Genomic DNA, 21401 nt, shown 5'->3' on the forward strand with positions numbered 1-21401 from the left:
GGGGACAGTCTGTCCCCGGACCTCTTCTGAAGGCTGGGGGGGGGGAACAAGGGCTTTTCTTCCCACCCCCAGCATTTTAAAAAACTTTCCGAAGTGGGGCGGTGGGGCCAGGTGTTCCCGACCCCCCTCCCCACTTCGGAAGAGCTTTCCGAAGTGGGGCGGCGGGGCCAGGTGTCCCCGACCCCCCTCCCCACTTCGGAAGAGCTTTCCGAAGTGGGGCGGCGGGGCCACGTGTCCCCGACCCCCCTCCCCACTTCGGAAGAGCTTTCCGAAGTGGGGCGGCGGGGCCAGGTGTCCCCGACCCCCCTCCCCACTTCGGAAGAGCTTTCCGAAGTGGGGCGGCGGGGCCAGGTGTCGCCGACCCCCCTCCCCACTTCGGAAGAGCTTTCCGAAGTGGGGCGGCGGGGCCAGGTGTCCCCGACCCCCCTCCCCACTTCGGAAGAGCTTTCCGAAGTGGGGCAGCGGGGCCAGGTGTCCCGCCCCCCCCCACTTCGGAACAGGTCCTGGACCTCTTCTGAAGGCTGGCGGGGGCGAAAGTCTTTGCTCCCCCCGCCTGCCTTCAAAAGCTGTCCGGCCCAGGCATCCCGGACATTTCCGCCAGCAGCGGCAGCTCTGCCGCTGCTGGCGGAGACTTGCCGGCATGCCGAAGCCTGTGCGCAGCGCGCCCAGGCTTCGCGGATCTCTCTGCCAGCAGCGGCAGCTCTGCTGCTGCTGGCGGAGAGTTGCCGGCATGCCGAAGCCTGCGCGCAGCGCGCCCAGGCTTCGCGGATCTCTCTGCCAGCAGCGGCAGCTCTGCCGCTGCTGGCGGAGAGTTGCCGGCATGCCGAAGCCTGCGCGCAGCGCGCCCAGGCTTCGCGGATCTCTCTGCCAGCAGCGGCAGCTCTGCCGCTGCTGGCGGAGACTTGCCGGCATGCCGAAGCCTGTGCGCAGCGCGCCCAGGCTTCGCGGATCTCTCCTGCCTTCAAAAGCCGTCCGGGATAGCAGGAAGCGCTTCCCTGCTATCCCGGACTGCTTTTAAAATGCTGGCGCTGGGGAGCAAAGCCTTTTGGCCCCCGCCAGCCTCCCTGGACCTCTTCTGAAGGCCGGAGGGGGGGGAAAGGCTTTGCTCCCCACCGCTAGCATTTAAAAGAGGTCCCCGGAGATTTCCCTATGGGCTTTCGTCTTGCGAAGCAAGCCCATAGGGGAATTCGTCTTGCGAGGCAAATCGCGGACGAAAAAACCTTTCGTCTAGCGAGTTTTTTGTCTTGCGAGGCATTCGTCTTGCGGGGCACTACTGTACATGAATTTGGGGAAGAAACAAGATACCACTCAGCAAGCACATCAATCCATCAATATGCTACAGCCAATAAACTAAAAATAAAAAGTATACAGCACACAAGAATCTCAGAGCAAAACAGATTGTTCTTCTGTGTCACTTTATAGGCATATAAAACTACTATGATATCGAGTGAGTCCTTGCTAAGACGGCCTGTCCAGTCTCAGGTGGTGAATTCTTCTCACTGATAGAAATTTAATCACTGCAAGTGATACCTTTGGGTTTGTAACTTCCATTGGATATTGAACATAAAACTGAACTGGTCTGCCGGGTAGTTTGGTCAACAAAGGGCTAATCAATCATATGCTGCAAAACTCCAGCATAGAAATCACATGTTCTATAAATTCTACCTCTTGATTATTACAGGGGCTTACCCTTAAGGAAAGAGGAGCAGCAGCATACATGCCTCAAAACACTTGGGATGAAAGAACATGAAATCTGGCTGTAAGAAAATCTCTACAATGCATAACAACAACACAGCCAAGCACATAGTAAAAGTGTGATTACCTGAAGTTTGAGAGTACAGATAGTTTTGTGATGAGTCGCAGGGAGGACATAATGAACCCAAAGCCCTTTGCAATCTGGCTGTAATGTTGGGTTGAAAGTGTGACAATAAACTGGGGGGAAAGGCGTTCAGATTTCTCCTAGCGAGCCACCCATTATTGGCAAGTCAGCAAAGTGTTTCATGGTAATTATGCAACAGCACAATTACTGATTGCCAAAAGAAAGCTAATGCTGTAAATGCAGTATGCAAGTACAAAATGCAAGGTTACATACTACCCCAGGCTTCCCCAGCCTCAGCCCTCCAGATGTTTTTTGGCCTACAACTCCCATGATCCCTAGCTAGCAGGACCAGTGGTCAGGGATGCTGGGAATTGTAGTCTCAAAACATCTGGAGGGCCAAGGTTGAGGAAGCCTGTGCTACCCTGTAGCAACATATGCCTTGATTATCTGCACTAAATTGGCTCATGGTGGTCTGTTTATTGTGCGGGGAGCAAGGAACAAGATGATACTATTGGTAAATTTAGGGCATTGCTTTATCAAATCACAAATCTCTGCCCTCCCATATTGCCTTCAGCTTGGCAGACAAGTTACAATGGGCCATGCAAATCCATAGAAGTGTCAGACTGCACTATGTTTTGCAGGATAACCCACCATCAAGTTTGATAGTTGCTTGTGGGATATTAACATGGCCATACCTGTATCTATCAAGCCTACTGGATCTCGATGCAGCTTTAACCAACAAATCATAATCAGCAATGGAGGTACAGCTGTTGAACTTGGTGGATGATCACAGGATTTTATGGGTCACACTGTTCCTGGACTATCTCACACATTCTCTCTGTCTCTCTCTGCCTTGCTTGTGTTCATTTCAGTCTGCTAAGTGCCAACACTCACAGATTAAAGAGCACCCCATCTCAATATCCATTTATTATTGCTTGGGTGTTTGTTTGTTTTTTATGCAATTCTCCCTCCATCCCCCTTCCTCCTCCAAATCTCCCCCTTGTCCATAACATACAATGAGAAAACTGGTGGTGGAATGTACTGGGATGGGGAAGGGGGAGAGAGGCATTGGTGAGTGTGGACATTCACCATATCACAAAGATGTATTCCAGCCCATGTCTCTTTTTGTAGATTTTATTATGGCAGCTCTCATGACCAACAAGACAAGCTATTGCTTAATAAATCATTATCATCGTCTTATTTTTTTCTAGCCTGCTCATCTGGCTGGGTTTCCCCAGCCACTCTGGGCGGCTTACAGCACATACAAAAACACAGTAAAATGTTAAACATTTAAAACTTCTTGACACAGGGCTGCCTTCAGATGTCTTCTAAAAGTTGTGTAGTTCTTTATTTCCTTGACATCTGATGGGAGGGTTTTCCACTGGTGTTCCTATCATTTTAAGAAGCCATTTGCTCAAGGTTCATGACATTTTATATCTTATCTAGAAGAACTGCCCATGATTAAACTTTGTGCTCTATAGGAAAGGCGTGGATCCAGACCAAGTTAGTGATGCTTAGAACCCACTGAAATCTACATGGAAACCTCAAGTCGCATTAAGTTCCGCAAAACCAAATGGAGTTTTAATTTGCTCTGAATCCAACCCCCAAATTCTGTGTTTTCAGTCACTTTAGATGAAATAGGTCATTGCTATTCTTGCCTTTGTAGATAATAATTGTTGAAAATATGAGTTAAAGAACAGCATTATGCAGCTAGGAGAATTAACATTCTGACAATAACTTTACACAAAATACAGGTTTCAAAATTGTTTCATTTCTTGAGCAACAACCTACAGGACACAAGACATTGCTGCTGCTGCAGTGCTTTGGAGGAAGCAGGGAGAAAGCTGGCTGGCTTATCAGGCTTGAGTTAAAAGCACACCTGCAAAAGTAAACATTTCATTAGCACTGAAAAGAACAAAGCAGAGTTGTTCTGCCAACACTGGCATGTCTGGGTCTGAAGCTGCAGCATTAGGTAGAGAAAGAGCCCCTTGGCAATAAACTTTGAAGTGAGTAACTGATTTGTAGTTTTCATTTTAGAATTCTAAGCTAGTTTCTCAATGGACATCTGAGTCATTTATGAAACAGGGGGAGGAAAAGCTCCTTGCTAAAATGAAGTACATATTTTATTTCAAAGATCAGCAAGTGAAGTCGTGCCCCTGTGAAAAACTTGAGCCTCACAATGGTGGGAGAAACTTTCTCAACTTGCAGAATAATTTCACACTACCAAAGATGCAGTCCTTTTATACTTGCACATCCATCAAATTCCTGCAATAAACTGAAAATCTTGTGTCCTCCCCGTCCCTCCTGGCTGATACATGCATATTTTGGCCTCCTCTGCCAAGCTCATCTGCATTTACTTAAGTCTCCCATGTCCTTCAGCCCACTCTTTCTGCCTGGCTTCTTCAAGCTACAGTGGAACCTCGGGTTAAGTACTTAATTCGTTCCGGAGGTCTGTTAACCTGAAACTGTTCTTAACCTGAAGCACCACTTTAGCTAATGAGGCTTCCTGCTGCTGCCACACCGCCGGAGCACGATTTATGTTCTCATCCTGAAGCAAAGTTCTTAACCTGAGATACTATTTCTGGGTTAGCAAAGTCTGTAACCTGAAACGTATGTAACCTGAAGTATACGTAACCCGAGGTACCACTGTATTAAAGGTTTCCAGGCTTTTCTCTATTGAGCCACCTTCCAGACCATCCCATCAAATGGGCATCTTTGGCAGAAATATATGAGATGGTACAGTATGAATTAAAATTCAGATATAGCGCAATCCTGCCACTCATCAGGAAGTAGCTGGGTAGGTTATTGCAGGAGTAAGCAATGTGGTGCCTCCACATATTGTTGGAATACAATTCTCATTATCTGACCATTAAACGTGGTCAGGGAGACTGATGGGAGTTGGAGTTCAACAACATCTGGAAAGCACCACACTGGCTGCCCCTGGGTTACAAGTTTTTAATATTAGGTTTTTTAAAATGCACGGGGCCTTTGATATAGCTCCAAATATAGTCCCCACACTTTTACTGACCAAACCAGGTATAACCAGCAGAGGTCTGGCATCTTGTATTAGAACTTTGTTACCTTACAAGCGACTCGTGAATTCAAGATTAGTAACAGAAGAACTTTAATTTTCTACAGAAAGATTAAGTGGACAGATGATAAACAAAGAAGTTATTGGTTAAGCCATATTAAAATAATTAGCTCATTGGCAGTGAAGGGCTTTTAGATAGTACCACCTTCACATGGATTGTTGCCATGGGGACTGGCTCTTTTCAGTGCTTATTTGTGGGCAAGTAACATCTTAACCAGGTCCTCAAACTTTTGCCTTTCAGGGCAAAAGTTGATTTTTCAAGAGGTGTAGCCATATTAGTCTTTTGCAGCAAAAACTACTGCGAGCCTTGTGGAACCTTGAAAGAGTAACAAATCTATTATGACATAAGCTTTTGTGGACTAGATCTTGTCTACAAAAGTTTATGCCATAACAAATTTGTTAGTCTTTAAAGTGTCACAAGACTCTTTGTTACTTTGTTTATGCACATAAAACAAATACGCATATGCAAATACAGAATGGTGCTGCAATGATAATATGGGGCCACAGAGGCAGTGGCCGGGAGGGTAAAAAAGATTCAACTTGCCAAAACATATCTTGCTGTTGAGTGTGTCTCTTGGAGCAGGATGCAAGGCCCTATGAATTATTTCTAGCATGTAGAATTTTTCGTTTGCAGGAGGTGCATAGAGCTGATGTTGCAGTTCTGTTTCATGTTATTAGTATCTTAATAAGTTCGTCAGCTTTTGAATGACTGTATTACTGTAAAATTAAAATAATCTTACTGTTTGAAACATGCATGGAAAGAACTGTTGCACTCAGCTTCGAGAGTAAGAAAATACACCCTTTAAACAAAATGCAATACCTTTTTTTGGCCCTTTTGTGGAGACGTTATCTATAACACATGATTTAAGGAAATGAGCATGTATACAAATCTGTATGTGTGGGGTTTTCGTTTTTAAAAATGTGTTTCTAATTTTGGCTTTTATTACAGTTTCTATGTATATTTTATATTCACTCTAAATTATTTACAATAAAATTGTATACAATTTGTATACAGCTTAGTACACAAATTCTGTTAAAGAAATAAAAACAAACATATTTGTACAGACACGTATAGTTTTCTACAGAATGCTGTGATGGACCTAGAACCAATTGCATTAAAAACCACAAACATATGAATGGAGGTCAATTCTATCATCAGTGAATGAATGCTAAAATGGAATTCCCATGCTCTGGCAATATGCCTCTGATGTCCAGACGTTGGGACAAAAAAAGAAATAGTAATCTCCATCATATTTTGAGTTTCCTGAGACATCTGGCTGGCAGCTGCTGAAGATAAAATGATAGACCAGGTAATCCTTTAATCTGATCCAGGACAACACTTCTAATGTGCTTATACATATGTGCAGAACAGCTATGGAAAGTTTATAAACTAAACCAAATAGAAGTGCTGGTTATTCAGCAAGGAAAGCAAAAATAATCCATTTCAAGAATCTGTAGGTCAGGGAGAAAGACAAATATTGTTTAGACTAGAACAAAGGTATTCTATGATGGAAACCTTTACAGTGGTACCTCTTAAGAACAGTCTGGTTTAAGAACGATTTGGTTTACAAACTCCGCAAAACCGTAAATAGTGTCTTGGTATGAGAACTTTACCTCGGTCTAAGGACAGAATCCGAAAGGTGGAAGGGCACTGGCGGTGGGAAGCCTCATTACGGAAAGTGTGCCTTGGTTTAAGAATGGTTTTGGTTTAAGAACAAATTTCTATGGTTTCTGGTCTAGTTTGTCAGAAATAATGTCACCCCAAAAAATCAAAACAAAGAAATGCTTGACTTTGCTTGTCATTAACGCATAGAGGTTCTGCCAGATCTAGCAGAAAGGGATGTGATTAACCTTTCACATCAATACAATTCCCAAGGGATTGCTTCCTTATTATTTTCTCATGCATCCTCTATTGCATCAACGACTATCCCCACGCAGAACAAAAGAAGCACTAGTATAATGCCTAGCAATCAATAAGCCTTTGGGTGCATAAGGCAGGGTGTGGGTGGAGAGAAATTATTACATTTGTCATAATTTCTAATCAAACCTCAAGGGAAAGGCTATCTAATCACAACATATGTGCTTGGCTTTAAGATGAGACAATAATGGAATGCTCAGTTTCAGGAGTCATAAAGGAAGTTGACTAAAAGGAAGTTCAGGATAGCCCGGGCATTTCCTGTGCTTTGCTGGCTCAAACTGAAGCAGCTTGTTCCTTTAAATGACCTGCGCCTTACCTGCATTACTCTAGGCAGAACAACTCTGCTGCAGAACCTCATGACTCAACATATGCAGCCACCTCTAACCATTACACAGTTTTATGATTCCCCTCCCAAGAAAATCCCACCATATAGTACAATATTATTTAATGCAAAACAGCCAATAATTAAAGTAGTAGCAGGAATGGCTAATGGGTTTGCTCTGCTGAGCAGCTGCAGGTGGGCCAAGTATGCATGGCAAGTCTCTGGCAACCTCCTAAATATGCCACTAGCCTTCTTATTTAGTTGCTTTCTTTTCCTTTCATAGTAACTATATCTTTCTTCTCATCTATGCTGCACAACACTGTGCTGTATCATGGGGTCACTCGCTCATTCCCTTACACACTTTGCCTCTCTGAAAGGCCACCAGCCTGCTTGTTAGGCTGGGGAGAGAACTTGGCAGCTATTCCTTAGGCATCCCCATTCCTTCTTGACACCAAGTGGAAGCACTCCTGACACGGACTCTGGGTTCCTATCTTTTTGGTACCTTCAATGCTGACTGTCTTTTAATCTAATGAACTCGTCTCTGTTGTTGTCCAGCTTCTTTTATGACATTATGTTACTTTGTCTTAAATTATGTAGGCCAGCCGATCATAGCTGTTATTGTGGAAGCTGGAATATAAATTCCTTAAAATATATAAAAGAATTAAAATGAGTTTTTTTAAATTAAGGCTTAGTGGTACAGAATCATAGAGTTGGAAGAGACCACAAGGGCCATCGAGTCCAACCCCCTGCCAAGCAGGAAACACCATCAGAGCACTCCTGACATATGGTTGTCAAGCCTCTGCTTAAAGACCTCCAAAGCAGGAGACTCCACCACACTCCTTGGCAGCAAATCCCACTGTCGAACAGCTCTTACTGTCAGGAAGTTCTTCCTAATGTTTAGGTGGAATCTTCTTTCTTGTAGTTTGGATCCATTGCTCCGTGTCCGCTTCTCTGGAGCAGCAGAAAACAACCTTTCTCCCTCCTCTATGTGACATCCTTTTATATATTTGAACATGGCTATCATATCACCCCTTAACCTCCTCTTCTCCAGGCTAAACATGCCCAGCTCCCTTAGCCGTTCCTCATAAGGCATCGTTTCCAGGCCGTTGACCATTTTGGTTGCCCTCCTCTGGACACGTTCCAGTTTGTCAGTGTCCTTCTTGAACTGTGGTGCCCAGAACTGGACACAGTACTCCAGGTGAGGTCTGACCAGAGCAGAATACAGTGGCACTATTACTTCCCTTGATCTAGATGCTATACTCCTATTGATGCAGCCCAGAATTGCATTGGCCTTTTTAGCTGCCGCGTCACACTGTTGGCTCATGTCAAGTTTGTGGTCAACCAAGACTCCTAGATCCTTTTCACATGTACTGCTCTCAAGCCAGGTGTCACCCATCTTGTATTTTTGCCTCTCATTTTTTTTGCCCAAGTGCAATACTTTACATTTCTCCCTGTTAAAATTCATCTTGTTTGTTTTTGCCCAGTTCTCTAATCTGTCAAGGTCATTTTGAAGTGTGATCCTGTCCTCTGGGGTGTTAGCCACCCCTCCCAGTTTGGTGTCATCTGCAAATTTGATCAGGATGCCCTTGAGTCCATCATCCAAGTTGTTGATAAAGATGTTGAATAAGACCGGGCCCAAGACAGAACCCTGTGGCACACCACCAGTCACTCTTCTCCAGGATGAAGAGGAACCATGGATGAGCACCCTTTGGGTTCGGTCAGTCAGCCAGTTACAAATCCACTGAGTGGTAGCATAGTCAAGACCACATTTTACCAGCTTCTTTACAAGAATATCATGGGGCACCTTGTCAAATGCCTTGCTGAAATTAAGGTAGGCTACATCCACTGCGTTCCCTTCATCTACCAGGCTTGTAATTCTGTCAAAAAACGAGATCAGGTTAGTCTGACATGACTTATTTTTCAGAAATCCATGCTGACTATTGGTGATCACAGCATTCCTTTCTAGGTGCTCACAGACTGTTTGCTTAATGATCTGCTCCAGAATCTCCCCTGGTATTGATGTCAGACTGACTGGGCGGTAATTATTTGGGTCCTCTCTTTTCCCCTTTTTGAAAATAGGGACAACATTTGCCCTCCTCCAGTCTGCCGGGACTTCGCCTGTTCTCCAGGAATTCTCAAAGATGACTGCCAGTGGTTCTGAGATCACATCTGCCAGTTCTTTTAATACTCTTGGATGCAGTTCATCTGGCCCTGGAAACTTGAATACATCTAAACTAGCCAAGTATTCTTGTACTATCTCCTTAGTTATTCTGGGCTGTGTTTCCTCTGCTGAATCATTTGCTCCAAATTCTTCAGGTCGGGCATTGTTTTCTTTATCGGAGAAGACTGGGGCAAAGAAGGCATTGAGGAGTTCAGCCCTTTCTGTGTCCCCTGTTTGCATTTCACCATCTTCTCCTCTGAGTTACCCCACTGTTTCTTTGTTCTTCCTTTTGCTACGAACATACCCATAAAAGCCTTTTTTGTTGCTTTTAACCTCTCTAGCAAGGCTGAGATCATTCTGTGCTTTAGCTTTTCTGACTTTGTGTCTACACGTGCAGGCTATTTGTTTGAATTCCTCTTTGGTGGTTTCCCCCCTTTTCCATTTTTTGTACACATCCTTTTTAAATCTTAACTCAGTTAAAAGTTCTTTAGATAGCCACCCTGGCTTCTTTAGGCACCTTCCATGTTTCCGTCTCATTGGTATTGCCTGATGTTGTGCTTTTACTATCTCCCTCTTAACAAACTCCCAGCCATCATGAACTCCCTTTCCTTTTAGTATTACTGTCCATGGGATCTCATCCAGCACTTCCCTAAGTTTTATGAAGTCGGCTTTCTTAAAGTCAAGAAATTGAGTCCTAGTATGCTTGGCTGCTCCTTTCCGCTGTATAGTAAACTTCAGAAGAGCATGATCACTCGTGCCTAATGATCCTTCCACTTCTACCCCACTAACCAGGTCATCAACATTGGTTAGGACCAGATCTAAAATGGCTGTTCCACTTGTTGCGTCTCCCACTTTCTGGACAATGAAGTTGTCTGCAAGGCCAGTGAGGAATCTGTTTGACCTTATGCTCTTGGCTGAGTTTGACATCCAACAAATATCCGGGTAATTGAAGTCCCCCATTACTACTATCTCCCTTCCTTTTGCGTGCTTGGCCATCTGTTCCAGGAAGGCATCATCTATGTCCTCCGTTTGGCTTGGGGATCTATAGTAAACTCCCACAATGTGGTCACTGTTATTCTTCTCTCCCTTAATTTTGACCCAAATGCTCTCACTTTGGCTTTGAGGTTCTAAATCTTGGATCTCTTCACAGGTATACACATCCCTGACATATAACGCCACTCCTCCTCCTTTCTTGTCTGGTCTGTTTCTCTGAAATAGATTGTATCCCTCCATTATTACATTCCAATCGTGGGACTTATCCCACCAGGTTTCAGTGATGCCTATTATGCCTATTATGTCATATTTAGTTTGGTGTACCAAGAGCTCAAGCTCATCTTGTTTATTTCCCATGCTTTGCGCATTAGTGTACAGACATTGAAGTCCAATAATCATTCCCCCGTGTCTCTTATTTAAGGATTTTTTCCTCCCACCACTAGGTCTGCGTGCTGTTTGCTCCATTTGGTCTATGACATTTGGATGATCATCTTCATCAGTTGAAAGACTCCTACCTTCAGGAGCACTGTCTTCCTCCCCCACATTAGTCAGTTTAAAGCCCTCCTGATGAGGTTTCTGAGATTTTTGGCAAAAACATTCCTCCCAACCGTTGTGAGGTGCAGCCCATCGCTTGCCAGAAGTCCATCTTCAAGAAACTGCAGTCCGTGATCTAAGAATCCAAACCGTTCCTGTTTACACCATTTGCGAAGCCAGCTGTTCACTTCCACTATTTTTCCCTCCCTCCCTGGGCCACGTTGTTCAACTGGGAGGACAGATGAGATGACAATTTGTGCATTTAATTGCTTCAATTTCCTGCCCAGAGCCTCGTAGTCTCTTTTGATCTTCTGGAGGCTATTGCTTGCAGTGTCATTGGTTCCCACATGAACCAAGAGGAAGGGGTATTTGTCAGTGGGTTTTATGATTCCTTGTAGTCGTTCAGTTACATCTTGGATCTTAGCCCCGGGGAGACAGCACACTTCCCGAGACATCTTGTCAGGCCCACAGATCACTGCTATCACCACTACATGCCTCTTCTTAGGTTTGGTCGGGGTTCTTCCGTGAGCTGTCCGTTCCAAGGTCGCCTGCACATTCCCTGAGGACTGACTTTGCTGCTTTTCTTCATATACCTGATCGACTGTAATGAGGGAGAGATCCTCAAATGGAGTCTGCTCTTCGTCTTCCATGCTAGGGGAGAGGACCTCAAAGCGATTGTGTATTTCTAAACAATAAGAGCGAACCCTGGGCCTCCTACTTCTTTGAGTCACGTTTCTCCATATATCTGGCTCCTGTGTTGGTGAACTAGCCTCCTTCTCAGGGGAGTCCCCTGTCTCCTCCTTGGTGGAGACGGTGTGCTCTGTTGCTTCCAAGAAGAGCTCCAGCTCTCTAATTCTTTGGAGCGTAGCTACACGTTCCTCTAGTTGCTGGACTTTGTCTTCTAAGAGGGCAATCAACATGCAATTGCTGCATGTAAAGCTGCCTGCAATCTTTGGCAAGATGGCAAACATTGCGCAGGAACCGCAGGTGACTGCAGTTGTTCTCTCCCCCTCCATCTTGAGAACGTGTCGTTGGGGGTGGCTACAGCGGTCCTCCATCATAAAAAGCGTGAAGACAGGACAAATAACTCCCCCCAAAAAAACCTAGGTCTCCCCCAACAAATGTTTGAGACTAGCTCCCCTAAATCTAAAAGATGGATCAAACTGTGCGCGCCGCTAGCAGCTAATCAGCCACAAAGAAACACACACACAAGAAAACCCTTTTTGCTCCTTCTTCAGCTGCTGCCCTGCAAGCTCTGATAAGCTCCTCCCACAGCTAATCCCCTGCCTCAACAGAAACCCTGCCCCCTCTGACCTTTGCACAGGGAGAGCAGCTAATCAGCCACAAAGAAACACACACACAAGAAAACCCTTTTTGCTCCTTCTTCAGCTGCTGCCCTACCTTCAGAAGGTGAAGGTACCCATTTCTCCAGATGTCAATTCTCTTCAGTTTGGTGTTTGTGTTTTACCATTGGAGCTTGCTGGCTGGACGTACTCCAAGGATGATATCCAAATTTGCCTCCAACATCTGCAAATGGGATATATGCTTATTCTCCACCCTGCAGCTTCCACCCGCCCCCCCCTCAGATATGCTCCAAGTCTGGAGGATTCTTTGGAGGAATCCATGACTGTTTAAAACCACAAGATACTGAAATGTATGGCATGGATCGGGCCACTGTTTCAAAATCCATATAAGGGCAATATATGTATCAGGCCAAATAGTACATCAGAAAATTGTATTCAACTTTTCAGGTTCCCCAAAACTTCTCATCAGGCTGAACAAAGTGAGGCAGACAGGAGAGAGAGGGAGAGAATTTTTTAAAAGTTAGCTGGTGAAAAGCTATGAGTCTGCATCCTGTAATCTTCCTAAGATGGAACATGGGAGGAGGTAGCAGACATGCAAATAAGGCTCCGTAGGTGCCATGCGGGTTTCAGGTTGCATTCGGCAAGGCCTTTGGGAAGGGAGAAACTCACAATGGCCAATTCCCCATTTCTAGAAGTATAAAAACCAGCACTTCTCCTACCCTGAAGGGAACTAGCCAGATTTTGTTTACATCTCTAAAGAATTTAATTGCATCACAACCAAGCTGCCTTGCATGTAGCAAGGCTATTCTACCCCATTTGTGTGTGGATCATGTTATTATTGCTGAAAAGCAATTGTGAGACCATTGTGCTAAGGCTAGAATGCAATTGGGATAGATACCGTATTTTTCACTCCATAAGACGCACCTGACCATAAGACGCACCTAGTTTTTAGAGGAGGAAAGGGGGAAAGCCCCATTTTTTGAGGATCAACTCAAAATTGTTGAGCTTACTTTGCAAAGGGAAAAAAATCCTGTTTTTATGGGGTTCAACTCACAGTTCTGCAGCTTCTTTAGGAAAGGAAGGGGAGCTGTTTCTACAGTTTCCAGACAGATAATCTAATCATCCAGTCACATGTCGCTGGGAAAACAAACAGCCTCCATCTGCAGAACACTCAACAATGGAGGCCGGGGCAAGGGGGCGGGGCCAGAAAGGGGGCCAGCGATCAACCACACATTCGCTCCATAAGACGCACAGACACTTCCCCTTACTTTTTAGGAGGAAAAAAGTGTGTCTTAATATGGTATTTGGTTATTCTGAAGAAAGCCCAGATGGAAGGGTGTTTATGACTCAGGGGTTAAGCGTGTAGCTTGGGAGCAACCCTGCACTCTAGAGATAACTACAGAATGTAGCACATCAGCATCTGCACTATCTAATCCAACCCTAAGCATGTTTATCCAGAACTTAGGTCCCACTAGGATCTATAGGACATACTTCACGGTATGAACTTTGGGGCATTTTCATTTCTTCCCCAGAAATAAGGCAGTATTTAAAGATAAAACCAGTTTTGCAAGAGAATAAATATCTAGCTTTTTTCCTTGGAGGAGTCAAATGAGGCCTTTCCACCTCTCCTGCTACCTTATTGGAGCTTTCCCATAATCTCATTACGTTTAGTCATATTTCACATTTGAATGATTTTCAGCCTCATATTTATGGACCATGGCAGAGGGATGTCCATTCATGCTTAAGCTGCACACATAGAATTTGGTTTAAGAGGACTTCTTTCCATTCCATTTCTGGTAGCAATTTCCAGACTGCAGCTGGTGCACAGATCCCAAACAAGTGACAGAATACTTATATGCAGTGTGTGTACATGCATAAACATCTGCACACAAATGCAAGAAGGCACAAGCTTCTGACCTGCACACATAATGTCAAATAAGAAATAAACAACCCTTATATGCTACACAAGTGAAACAGTGGTTGTGTTCACATGTCACAGTAAACCATAGTTAACCATGATGTGTGGATAGTTCTCTCCCAGCATATGTGGGAAGATCAAGCCACGATGCCTGGCTTCATTTCACATCCAAATTGGGTCACCCTCCCCCCACCAGTTAATCCCTAGAATGACCCTGTGAAGTAGGTTAAGAGGCTGTGATTGGCCCAAGGTCACCCAGTGAGCTTCATGACTGAGTGGGTATTTGAACCCTGATCTCCCATGTCCTAGTCTGATGCTCTAACCACTACACCACACTGACTTCCTAGAGTACTTCTGCTATGGGGCATCTATATAAATTAAGTAGGTAAATAAATATGGGGGAAATGTCACTTAGAGAAGGATCTGAAATATTTTATTTGAAGCTTGAATTTGTTTTATTCTGGATTGTTTTATTTGATGTTTTAATATGTTGTAAACCACTCTGAGATTTTTTTCTTTGAAATACAAAGTGGTATAGAAATGAAATTAATAACGATAAATTTATTCTATTGTGGCAACTATAACGTAGGTTTAAGGTGCCATTTGGAGATTAGCTTATGTATCCAACACGGGTGGGTGCCTTAAGAAGCAGTAGCTTTATATTAAGTCAGTAGGGTGGCATTGCAGAAGCTTAAGGGGACTAACGTAACTACTGTAGTGTGAGTACGGGGCTGGGGGGGGGACCTCCTTTAATACCAACGACTAGAAAATATTGGTCCAACAAAGTAAACTGGCCATGTCGTAGCAGGAAAACATGGAAGCTTTCTTCACTCATTTTGAATTTTCAAACTATTCCACCATTGCTTATTCTACGTGTTGCAACAGGATATTTTGAGAATAAGAAATTCCCCCTCTCTTTTCCACTTGAAAAGCAATGGGATCCTTCATCCTCACAATCCACATTAATAATAATAATCGGTAGCAGCAGCAGTTTATTATTTGTACCCCACCCATCTGACGTGGTACACAAGGACAGGTAAAGACAATGAAACACTTTTTTATGGCAGTTCTGCACACTTACTGCCCTTCAAATTATGACATTAAACACCTCAGGCACCTGGAAACAATAATAAGCTATTGGTGAAGTAAGATTGCTTCCTCCCAGATTTAACAAAATGGCACCAAACAACAGCAGTCCACAGATTTGAGCAGCATTACTATTTTAGATTTTCAATATTTACAAGCCAGGTAGTGTATATAAGCAATAGCCCTAGTCTAAATATAACTCCTAAAACAAACAAACAAATGCTTTTGTTGTTTTTATAATCAACAATGCTGAAACCAAAATATCAGAAGAAAAATGTCACCCAAACCCTTTTTCTTTAAGAGGCTGCTCAGGTTTTCTAAGAATGCAAACACAGCTAAAAACTGAACAGCTTGTGCATCTACAATGGTGTTGCGACAACAGAAAAGGAACAGAACTGGATTATCTTGTAACATAGAATAATTGAAAGGCAGATTCTGAATAGGAAAAGAAAAAGTACTGATTTCAAATCCCAGCACAAATGCCTCGAGTCTAACTTTTGCTTTTGAGACTTGACTCTTTTATCCAACTTGACTCAAGAGGTTAGAGCTTCATTGTGGCATTGCCAAATCCAGGTCTTACAGAAAAAAATATTTCATTGCCTTCACTTAGAACACCACATTGTTTAAAAACAATGTTTCTCACAGTGCTGTTCGGGATTGCAACATTTAAAAATGGAAAGGAATTTGTAACTTGTCTCACTCAGTTTTTAAATTATTTGAACACTGTACTTACTGTTGCTTGACTTGAGGTCTCTATGAAGGATGGATACTAAGGCTTCTTCATGCAAGTAAAGCATCCCGCGAGCTATCTGCACGGCCCAGTTGACCAGTATATGAGGAGGTATCCGACGGCCCCAATGACTCCCACTGGTGGAGGGAGAGGCGCCTGACAGAGCTCTGTTGAGGGGTCCTCCCTTAGCATATTCCATGACCAGGCAGAGGTTGGGCTCCTGCAAACTTACACCATGAAGCTCAATAATGTTGGGATGTTTCAGCATGGAGAACAACTTTGCCTCCTGCCTCACACTCTCTGCCGTGGCCTTGATGTCCTCATCTGGGTCCTGCCGCGCTGCTTTCACCGCCACTTCTTGGCCCTTCCATTTTGCTTTATAAACTTTGCCAAAGCCCCCAACTCCAATGATCTCCTGCAGTTCCAGATGCTGGAAGTTAATCTCTTCTAGAGAACCCAAATGGTCTTCACCACTGACAGGATGCCCATCGCCCATAGCTTGGGCTTGGGCTTCATGCCCAGACTTTTCCAGCAATCCCAGTGGAGGATGTTGGTAGCGTCCCGGCTGGTAGGTCACATAGTTAGCTGGGAAGATACCGAGGCGGTGGCGGATTTTGCCAGCCCACCAGCCGTCATCTCCGGAGACCGCCGCATCTTTGGAGAGAACTTCCACCACTTCCCCTCGCCGCAGGCTCAGTTCATCTTCCCCAGAGGCCTCGTAGTCATAGAGCACGGTCCAGAGCGGGCAGGAGGTACGGCCAGTGGTCAACGAGGTCCCTTCAGCCGCTCCCTCGGAGCTCACCAAGGCCATGGTCAAGGCGGGGGCCCAGATCTCATCCACTTTGGCCTCAGCATTGGGAACAGTCAGGGAAGCCTCTGGAAGAAGACCATCCCCCTCAACGCTTCAACTGGGCAGGAATGTGATGGCAGAGGAAGTGGAGCAAGCTAGAAGGGAGCAGCAGAGGCATTGGAAGAGCAAGGGCAGGAAGTTGGAGTGTGGAGGTGGGCAGAGGATGGGGGGGGGAGTCAGAGAAAGGGTCATAAGGAGGAGAAAATGAATGAAAGAACTAGGTGGGGAGTGGGAGGTTTTCACAGTCCAGGAAGCCTAAGCTAGGAGGCTGTGGGGGCTCAGCGGAAGGCGCCCAAGCAAGGGAGGAAGTGGAAAGGTCTCTGGTCCACAGACTGGGGACGGGAAGCAGAGAGGTTCGGGGACAAGGCAGGCCGGAAGAAGGGAAGAGAAAGAGCGAAAAGGCTTGACCGGAAGGGCAAAAGGCGAGCGCGCTCCGGGGTCTCCCAGGGAAGGCAGGAGGGGCCAGGTGAGGAGAAGGAAGGCAAAGGGGCGTGCGGGGCGGCGGCTGAAGCAACAGGTAAAGCGGCCCGCCTCGGGCAGCTAAGGCGGGAAACGGAGGTCCGGGGGGGGCGAGCGGCGTGGCCCCCTCAAAGCAGCAACGCCGAGAGAGGCGGGCGAGGGCGCGCGACACGGAGCGGCGAAAGAGCAACTCTCCCAGCCAACCTCCTTCTCCGACAGCGGCTGCTCCCGAGAGAGAAAAAAAAAAAGAAACCTCCTGGCTGGCCTCCGATTGGCTGGCCCCAGCCACGTGACGCAGGGGCCAGGTTCTGGGCGCAGGTCGGAGAGCCAAGCCGGGCAGGTGTCTGGAGCTGCTCTTGCCCTTCGCCCGGCGCAGGAGCGGCGGGAGCGAGCGGCGCGCGCGCGCGACAGAGACCAAGCAGCCTCTTCGGGAGAGGAAGGGGCGCCAGGAGGGGCGGGGGGCGGGCGGGCGCTGGAACCAGAGCGCCGGCATCAAGGCTCGCTCTTCGCCTGAAACCCGGAAGGCTGGACCTCCAGTGGATGGGGGCTGCTGAGCAGGGGCTCCCCTCGGGTGCGCGCGCGCAGGAGACGGAGAAATGGGAGGGGGGGCGCAGCAGCAGGAAACTCCTGTAAACCTATTTCATAGACTCACAGAATTGTAGAGTTGGAAGGGACCCCGAGGGTCATCTAGTCCAACCCCGTGTAATAGAGGAATCCTTTGCCCAGCGGGGGCTTGACCCACCCACGACACTGAGATAAAGGAGTTGCACGCTCTGCCGACTAAGCTATCCTGCTCTGAGGAACTTCAGGGTGAAATGGACGCTCACTTTCACCCCCAAAGCCCCACTTTGCCTCCTGCCTCGACTGGAATCCTGTACTTCCTGCCTCTCCAGACTAGGGCGAGGCATCATAATACGTGGTAGCTTGTTTTCAACAGCCTTGCACATGACAGGGGTCAGGATCTCTCCTATGTTGTTCTGTACAGAGAGAAATGGGGAGGGGGCGTGTTTGTATATACTTTTAAAGCACGTTCAAAGCACATTCCTTCCCTCAAACGAATTCTGGGCACTGTAGTTTATCTCCCACTAAGTTACAATCCCCAGCAATCCTGAGCAAACTACAGTGCCCAGAAAGAGAAAGCATATGCTAGAGCACTTCGTAAGCGATAGTATCCCAGGGGCATGGGCACTTTAATCGCTTTGGCCCAATTCCTGTAAGCTGCCCGTGTTTTGAAACCACTTTATACCCAGACACAATTTTAGGCAGAGCATGCTAGGCAGCACAGTCTTTGGTGGCATGAATGCCTGATCTGAAACAGAGCAAAGCTTATTTACTAGCAAACCTAGTAAAATCGCTGCCCCGTATTGAGGTTGTGCCTACACCTCTGACCCGAGTACACAGAAATCTGCCGTATATTGATTTAGAAACAAACCCCTCTGTTGCAATAAGAACTAATCACAACAATACAAACAGAACATGTAGGCTAATAGTTCATAGAAAATATATAATAGAATAATGATGTCATTCAAATTATAGGAGTAAGCCAATCAAAGTTCTTATATACAATATAACAGAGCGAGGACTGTCAAGCCGTGTGTTCAAAACAGATGTCTAAGGACAGTCTCACAATAGTCTTTCAAAAGTATCAACAGAAGACATCTCAAAAGTTTCAAAAGTAAAGTTTCTCAATAGTTTTTCAAAAGTTTCAGCAGAAGACGTCTCAAAAACATCAAAATGACAGTGTCTCCAGAATGATGCTACTGTTTCATAATACCTTGGGTTACAGACACTTCAGGTTACAGGCGCTTCAGGTTACAGACTCCGCTAACCCAGAAATAGTACCTCAGGTTAAGAACTTTGCTTCAGGATAAGAACAGAAATCGCACGGTGGCGGCAGCAGCAGGAGGCCCCATTAGCTAAAGTGGTACCTCAGGTTATGAACGGTTTCAGGTTAGAAATGAAGCTCCAGAACGAATTAAGTTCTTAACCCAAGGTACCACTGTAGTCTTCATCAGCTGGAAATAAGATACAAGGCATGCAACAGATGAATGGTAACAAAACTGAGCTACCTGCATACACATTGTAAAATAAAGCAGAATATACAAAACAGAATAAAGGTACATACCCGATATTTTTCAACAGAATATGTAAGTAAGATTCATGATAAGGATCTGTGCTCACTAGATTGTGTAGCTGCTGATACTTGCTACACAATTGCATAGGACACATGAAGTAAGCCTGGAGATGCTGGGAATTGAGCCACTGACCTTTTTCATGCAAAGCAGGCGCTACAGCTTCCCCACTAATGAACCTGGAATGAAGATCAGGAAGTGGAACCACTGTCTATCTCATCTGATACTTTCTTTACCTCCTTCCCAACAATCCCTGTTTATAGCCTGAGAATTTTTTTGGAACTGTTGCGTTCAGTGGGGCTTGTTGGCATCAGGCTGTCTTGAGAGACAATGGAGTATGCCTCTGGGGGTGAAGTCAAACTGCTGTGATAACAGCACCGAAGTGACCTCTCTGGGACGCAAGCCTGCAGGAGTTGCCGGAAGGAGGCATACAAGGTGCCATTGAATCGTCTTAGGGACTCCACTCTGGATCTGTGTATTGTTTACTCCTAGGTCACTTATTGAGGTTACATTCTTCCTTGCCCAGGCCTTCATCCATTAAACAATCTATGGCCTTTTTAAAGTAGGGGGGACTTCTATTATGATGTTTTTCTGTGGTTGTTTATTGCTTTTTATTATTATGCTATGTAAAATAATGTTTTTAATGTTGTACATCTCCCTGGGATCTTGGGGATAAATTATTGATTAAATAATAATAATAATAATATCAGATATTTCAAATATATGTCTAGTCAGAAGTAAGTCCTATTGACTTTTTATTGCCAAGTAAGTGAGCATAAGATTGCAGCCTTAATGATGCTTCCAGGCCACTGTTGTATGTGCAAGATTTGGGGGTGCTTTGAAAAAAATATTGAATAGTAATGCCACTTTTAGGGGTTATATCTAGAAGGAACTATAGAACCATAGCATTGTTTTCAAGGAAAAAGGAAGATGTTAGGAAACTCCAGGGAAACTTCCTTGGCTTGGCAGCGTTTATTTATTATTTGCATTTGCCAGTCACATAATAATAAAAAGATTTACTAAGCAACATACAATGACAGTGTAAAACAAGTTTAAAAACACAACAAATATAATAAAGCCAACCCAGCAACCATTCAGCAATAAAGCCCAAGTCAGCATAAAATAAACATATATCAGCCACTGACAGCCAGTTCAATTAACCCATCAAGAGAGCAAACGCTAAAAACGAACCACTTGCCATCAGTCTGCAGAGACTAAAATAAATTATGTATTCTCTGGAGTCCAATTCATGTAGGAGGAGCATGTTGGCAGGAAATTCTGCCAGCCACAGAGAAAATGTTCAATGCTGCCAGGTACAATTATCTTTTGAGTTCATTGAGACATTATTATCTTGAGGTTTCTTGTTAAGCTGCTTAGTACAGAGGAGCCTTGTCCTGGCCTCCAGAGTAATGCTAATAGGGAGCTGGTTGAAACTGAATGGATGCTTGAGGAGGGTGAATTAAAGCCAAATAAGCTGCAATTCTGCTTGAACAGCAGTTCTGCTTTCAAAATGAAACCGTCTAGAATTATGACGTTCCTGCCGTCATGAATTTGGGCTTATATATATGGCTTATATATATTGTATGTCTAGAGCTATGTTCAAATTGGTCCAGTAACAGCCCACTTGCAAGCAAAATGTGCAGGGCTCATTGTCCCTTAGCCCCCAAATTATCTAGTATATTTGATTCCTTCACTCCTTCAACTGTCAGGTTGCAAAAGGGAAGGAGAGAGATGCCATTCCATCTTCTGGGCTGGGCGATAAACTCCATTTGTTCCCTTCCTTGAACTGTTTTTTGTTGTTTAGGATTGTAAGAAGTGGGTTTTAGCACCTCTTGAGAATTTATCCAAGGTGAATTTGACTTGGGTGCATGGTCGTTGGTCAGAAGTGGCTGTGTGAAATTTCAGACTTGCTGTCACACACTGTAAATGGGCTGGGAGTTAACATGGGCTGGCATTCCTCCCCTCTTTTTATTTATTTACTCTGATGTAGTGAAAGACAAAACTATTCTAATTTGTGATCTCTGATAATGTAAAAAAAAAATAAAAATCCATCCATGTCAGCCCACACAATGGGCAGATCCTTT

The 21401-nt window shown here is 45.0% G+C and overlaps 1 protein-coding gene across 2 annotated transcripts in view; it reads right to left on the reverse strand.

The window, feature by feature from the left end:
* The window catches only part of MAP3K21 (mitogen-activated protein kinase kinase kinase 21), a 38548-nt gene extending 21108 nt beyond the window's left edge, over window positions 1–17440 (reverse strand). The window contains exon 1 of one of the 2 annotated variants that reach the window (XM_082214994.1): window positions 15880–17440. In XM_082214994.1, coding sequence (XP_082071120.1) covers window positions 15880–16687 — 808 coding nt within the window. In that variant the 5' untranslated portion in view covers window positions 16688–17440. The remainder of the gene's footprint in view (window positions 1–15879) is intronic. The other variant, XM_082214995.1, reaches the window with a different exon arrangement.
* Window positions 17441–21401: the final 3961 nt, after the last annotated feature.

Source organism: Podarcis vaucheri (genome assembly GCF_965113315.1).
Source record: "Podarcis vaucheri genome assembly, chromosome: 3".
Taxonomy (NCBI): Eukaryota; Metazoa; Chordata; class Lepidosauria; order Squamata; family Lacertidae; genus Podarcis; species Podarcis vaucheri.